The 6,165-nt window shown below is 47.0% G+C and overlaps 1 protein-coding gene across 1 annotated transcript in view; it reads left to right on the top strand.

The window, feature by feature from the left end:
• The window catches only part of CAST (calpastatin), a 138,677-nt gene that overhangs the window by 124,376 nt on the left and 8,136 nt on the right, over window positions 1-6,165 (top strand). Inside the window, exons 24-26 of the mRNA XM_045285140.1 lie at window positions 519-620; window positions 3,006-3,113; window positions 4,775-4,867. Of these exons, the coding sequence (XP_045141075.1) occupies window positions 519-620; window positions 3,006-3,113; window positions 4,775-4,867 (303 nt within the window). The remainder of the gene's footprint in view (window positions 1-518; window positions 621-3,005; window positions 3,114-4,774; window positions 4,868-6,165) is intronic.

Below are 6,165 nucleotides of genomic sequence, written 5' to 3'. Positions count from 1 at the left end.
TGTATAATTAAGATTATTCAATGCATGAAAGCCAAGATAGATAACCCTTCAGAAACAGTAATGGGAGTAATGATTCCCTGAGGGTATGGGGAGGGAGGGGGGAGCTTATAGCAATGATGACTGTATAACCCCACTCAAGAGGAATGGGTAACAGAATTGTAGGTGAATGGATACATTGGATAGTGTAAGTTAAGGGGAAAAAATAATAATAATGATATATAATATAATAATAAGGGTTCCTGGGGGTTAGGGTGGGAGAGGGAGGGGAGAACTGGGAGCTGATATCAAAGACTTCAAGAAGAAAGAAAATGTTTTGAAACTGATGGTAGCAGCAATTGTACAGTTATGCTTGGTCTAATTGAATTATGGATTGTTATAATATCTGTAAGCTCCCAATAAAATGATTAATAATAATAATAAAAAGACTATCTCAACCAGTTGCATCGACGTGACATTTGAGGCATCATTTTATATGCAATGTATTACTGAAAAAAATTTTAATTTTTTTTTAATCAAAGAAGATAGATGATGCCAAACTTTCCGCTGTCATCACCGAAGTGGTCTCCCGAACCCCTGCGCCAACCACCCACTCGGCGGGCTCACCCCCTCAGGGGCCCCCGGTAAGCAGCCTCTTTATTGTTGTTGTTGCTTATTTTCATGGTGGCATGTGTACAATAAAGCATACACCAATTCCAGGATGTCTAGTGTCTAATTCTGTGACACTGAGTACATTCTGTAATGTCGTATAACCGTTTTTCCTGCTCTTTTCGAGATGATTCCACTACCATTAATATAGACTAGGACATACATTGCAGTGACACGACTCCTTGGGCAGGAATCCCCAAGGTCAAAAAGGGGGCCCTTTTAGGGAAAAGGAAAAAGAAAACCCAACAAATCATTAGTAGGGTGCCTTCTCTTTCAGAAGGGCGAACACCAGTTAGGGACTGGGGGACAACCAAGGACCTGGGAAAGTGTGGGACACTCATCTGACAAGGGTAAGAATGGTGCCTGATGAAACCAGAAGTACAACAAGGTACACACAAGTATTTAGATTTTTACAATCTTTCAGGGATCATTCAGTTTCTCCTCCTCTCTGATTTTCCTGGCACATGCTGTAATCGACTACCCACTGTTTAGCCCGCCATCATGTAATTCCTATTTCCCCACCACCACTACACAAAACCGAGCAACACTTGCAGCCTCTCATGAAATAGCCCTGGATTCCTCCCACTCACACCAGCCAAGGCCTGCTTTCATTATTCACACGTCCTGAGGCCAGGCTTGGGGACCAAAGCTTTTCCAGACATTCCTTGATTCATTCTGTGTGGTGCCAAATCATGCATGACACAGGGTCAGAGCACATCCAAAGAAGGAGGGATTGCCCCGAGCACCCCTCCACCTTGGGGTGCGTCCATGCACTTGGGCCTGGTTTGCTAGATGGAAGTGAAGTGGCTTGAGGGAAGTCAGCGATGCTTCTTTGCCTTTTGATGTCCCATCGAAGCTTGCTTACTGTTGCAGTCTGAGTTTCTGAAGAGATATTCCTTCTTTTGAACCTCAGGACCCTTTGAAATTGCCCCAAGCTCAGACAACACAGCCCAGGTGGGGCCCTGGGGGTAGCTCCTCCGTGGACTCCAGGGAAACCAATAATACCATGTGTGCGTGAGAGCAAGAACGAGAGAAAACATGGCAATGGGGATCCGAGTCCTCACGTAACAGAGGACTGCCCCAAGGCCACACAAAGGAAGGCTGTTGATCTAGTTGAATACGGAGAGATGGCAGTCAATACATAGAATAGCTGAAAAACTCCTCACTGCCATTGAGTCACTTCCAATTCGATGGAATTGGGGACAGGGTAGACTTGCCTCTGTGGGTTTCCAAGAGGGTAACTCTTCATGGAAGGACAGAGCCCTATCTGTCTCATGTGGAGCAGCTTGTGGTTTTAAACTGTTCCTCTGTGGTCAGCATGCAAACACATAACCACTCTGCCACAAGTACACTTGGAATACTGTATATGGAATCGACTTTGTTAAAAAATACTTTAAAAAAATTTAGAATTGCAAGGTACTAATCATAGTAATAATAACGTTTTGTGCTAGCAAGGAACAAGTGTTCTTGTAAACCTCTGCTGTCCTCTGAGCACTTGATGAGCCTCAGTCCCATATCTCACTACTCACCACTCACAGGCGAAGACAAGGCTATACGAGGGGCTGCATCGCGTGCCTGAGTCAGACAGTAGACAAAGGGTAGCCGATAGGAGCTTCCATTACTGACCTCCATTGTACTGGTTCCAGTAGCCCTGGGGGAGGGGGGTGTAGTTTTCCCTCTGTCTCAGCTCCCATCTCAGTCCACAGTGCAGCTTCCATGAGCTTCCTGAGATGGCAGAGAGAGGTTCCCACCAGCCCAGAAAACCTGGGAAGTCCTCTGAGCCCTCTGCTCTGTCTCAGTGCTGTGGTCGAGGAAGGATTTGAGCGCAGTGTTGAGCTCCCTGGCTTCCCATGGCCCTGTTGTACTTGGTAAACTGTACCCTTCTGTATCTGGCCTCGGGGGATACCCACACCCACAAAACCCAAGGGAAGGAAACCCTCCATCTCCACGCAAGATCCTGATCCTTAGCGTCTCACATCAGCAAACTTTAGATTCAGTCTTATAGCCATGTTTAACTTCTAAGGAAAGGGATTGACTGGTTCATTTTCCTCTGGAATCGCTCTCAGTCGAATTGTTATGCTCTAAGTCTAACCTGTTGGAGCATGACCCTTGACCCTGCCACTCCGCCTTGGACTAGGCGTCACAGGCATGGGCAGGCCTGGATAAAAGCCTGTCTAGCCAGAGAGACAGGTGTGTTGTGCATCTTCCTGGTGTTTCTCTCCCAGGTCTCGTCTCCCCCTGCTTCAGCCCCCTTGTCTTCAGCTTACAGGGACCCAAGCCTATGCCTCAAAAGAAGGGGATTCCGTGGGATTTGCCTGTGGTGCATTGTGGCTCATTCCGAATCACTTACTCTCTTTTAGCAGGGTGACAACAAAGACCTCGATGATGCCCTGGATCAACTTTCTGACAGCCTGGGACAGAGACAGCCCGACCCAGATGAGAACAAACCAATGGAGGATAAAGTAAAGGTAAAATGGAAAGACCCATGAAGGGTATCTACTCCCCGAGATTCCACTGCAAAGGAAAACGAGCACCCCTGACCTTGTCAGAGGTGAATGACCGCAGTCTGCCTTTCCCTTCGCCTTGCTCAATGTTGCATTTTACTTCTCTGTCGCCAAGGCTGTGGAGGGTGTGGCACCCACAGGTCAAAGTCCTATGTGGGTGACCCCACTCTTCCATCAGAAAAGCACAGCCTGGCTTGTTTGTCACATTTATCCTCTTCCACATCACTTTCCTTAGCTCTGTGTAGCAGGGCGCTGTATAGACAAGTCCCAGGTTCTCTGCAGGCAAGGGGCAGCGTCACTATCGGGTAGACGGGCTCCCAGAAGCTTTCCCGCAGGCAGAGCCAGGTCTGAGTACAACCTCCCCCATTAAGCGGGCACTGGACCAGGAGTTCAGCGTGACAGAGACGTATCTGGAAGGACACACACCGTTAATTCCACATATTCTGTCCAGTACTGAACAATCTGTGTCAGCAGTCACCATAGTAGACGGGAGCCTGGAACAAACTCTCCGGCCAGTCAAACTCATGTCCTCCAGAGCAGACTCCTCACAGAGCTCTAAGGTCTTGATTCTGTTGTTGCCACAGAAGGATGGACAGGAACATAAAATATTTGAAAAAAAGGAAATTAGAATGATGCAGAAAATTAAAACCCTTACTCCCATGGTGGGGCAGGGGGAGTTGGTTGGGTGGAGGCCTCTGTAGAGACCCACTAGCCAAGCCCCAAAGAGACAAGCTGTTGTCTGCCTCCCCGGCAGCCCAGCCAATCCAGCCAAAAGGGCTCCTTGTGCCGCCCTTCAGGGTAGGGGTCAAAGTTGTCTATATTACCTCCAGATAGGCCAGCGTGTATTTTTTTACCCTTGGGTTTTATCTCCTCCCATGGTTTCTGAGGTAAACTATTTAATAATTTATATCCATTTAGATAGTGGTGTAGTGGATTATGAGTTGGAATGCTAACCACAAAGTCATAAGTTTGAACCCATCAGCCTCTCCAAGAGGGAGAGACGAGACTTTCCATCCCAGTAAAGATTTACAGCCTTAGAAACCCGCAGGGCGGTTCTACTCTGCCCTGCAGGGTCGCTCTGCATCTGCATCAACTCGATGGTAGTGAGACACAACAAAGACAATATGAGATGTTGACTGGATCCTGCTTCAAAAACTAGACAGCTGTGACAGATATTTTTATGAAATCTGGGGAAACTGAATAGAGACTGAATATTAGAGGCTGTTGTGGAATTAGTATTTCTGAGGTGTGGTAATGATGTGATGCTTACGAGACCACTGTCCTTATTCTTAGATGTGGCAGAAGTACTTAGAGTGAAATGTGATGTCTGCAGTTTACTCTCAAATGTTTCAAAAATATATATCTTTTAGTATATATGGATAAAGGAAATTTAGAAAATAAAATACGGGTAGAAGCCTCACAGATCTAAGTTGAAATGTACAAGCATATGTGTTTGTTTATTTCTTCTTCTTGAGCCCATTAAGACTGTATTTGTTGTTCTGCTGTTAAAACAAACACTCTGTTTGGCCTCGTAAAAGTGCTCTGAATGCCGAGCATGCTCTCTGGAATGCATTCTCTAGGAGAAGTGGAGATGAGCACTCACTGGGTCTGTTCCCGGGGTGTAGGAAAGAGCTCAGGCGGAGCATAGAGACAAGCTGGGAGAGAGAGATGACACGATCCCACCGGAATACCGCCACCTCCTGGACAACGATGATCAGGTGAGTTACTGCAAATGGCTCTCTGGGAGACAGTGGTATTTTTCACCCCAGATGGGGTTCCTGCTACACAGCTTTTTTAACCCTCCCCCTCGCCCCCCAATTCACCCCAAGTGAAGTGTATGCATGTCATTTCACTTGAAATGAAAGCTGCACTTTAACAATGGGATAAACTGTAACGTGACTTTTTCATGGGTCCCCAGTGCTGAAAAGCATGCAGCCGAGAAGTCTGTGTAGCAGCACGGATTTGATTCTGAATCCAGCAGTGGTCACTGTTGGAGTGGAATACTGGGCCACCAGGGAGTGATTCTGAGACAATTCCTATGCTGGAAAAGGTGGTGAGCCTGATGGAAGTGATGGAATTCCAAAAGAAGCAAAGAATATCTTTGATATTCAAGCGGGAAAGCCAAGCGGGAGCCATTCAGGGACTGAGCAAATAGTTAGGGCGCCACCCAGAGGTGAGGCCTCTGGCCTTGAGGTCTCGTGAAGACGGCAGGCGAAGCGCAGGCCTGCTCCTCCAGCTCAGTGCTCTCTGTCAGGGTCGCTGGGCTTTCTCTCCGGGGTGGAGGCCAGTCTTCGTGCTCTGGGTCACCCCGGCCTGCCCTCCTGTTACACTCAGCTCCTGCTTGTGAGACAGGTCAACCATAAATAACCCTCCCAGGCCTCTTCACCAAGTAAGAACAAGGCCTCCTGATTGCATCCTTCTCTACTGCGTGGGTACTGGTGATTGATTTAATGATCTAATGATTCCCAGCCTCCGTAGCGCTCTTTGTAGCATGACTTACTTAGAACACTCAACTCAGAGTTAATGCTGACTCCTAGTGACCCTGTAGGACAGGGGAGAACTACCTCTGTGGGTATTTGACACTGTAAATGTTTACGGGAGTCATTTTTCTCCCGAGGAGCGGCTGGTAGGTTTGAACTGCTGGTCTTGAGGTTAGCAGCCGAAGGCATAACCCACTACCCTAATGGCATGTATAAAAACAGTGTCCTTGATTGTCGTCAGGATTCCTCAAGGGAGTGCACCACATGCTAAATCCGCCCTTCTTTGGCCTCAGTTAATTCTCTGGGAACTGTAATATTTAATACCCTTGCTTTTGAAAAAGGGAAAATCACGGATGCAATATGTTTATAATCCTGTCTGAAAAGCATCTACAGTGAACCCTCGTTTATCGCGGTTAATCGGTTCTAGACCCTACCGTGATAAATGAAATTCCGTGAAGTAGGATTCCTTATTTGTAAATCAAATATTTTCATAGTTAGAGCATAGAGGACATGAAAAAACACCCTTTAGTCACCAT

Source organism: Echinops telfairi, unplaced genomic scaffold (assembly GCF_000313985.2).
Source record: "Echinops telfairi isolate 266 unplaced genomic scaffold, ASM31398v2 ScPeMD7_7469;HRSCAF=8507_1, whole genome shotgun sequence".
Lineage (NCBI taxonomy): Eukaryota > Metazoa > Chordata > Mammalia > Afrosoricida > Tenrecidae > Echinops > Echinops telfairi.
The sequence above is the reverse complement of the archived record's forward strand: the minus strand, read 5'-3'. Positions and strand labels throughout refer to the sequence as shown.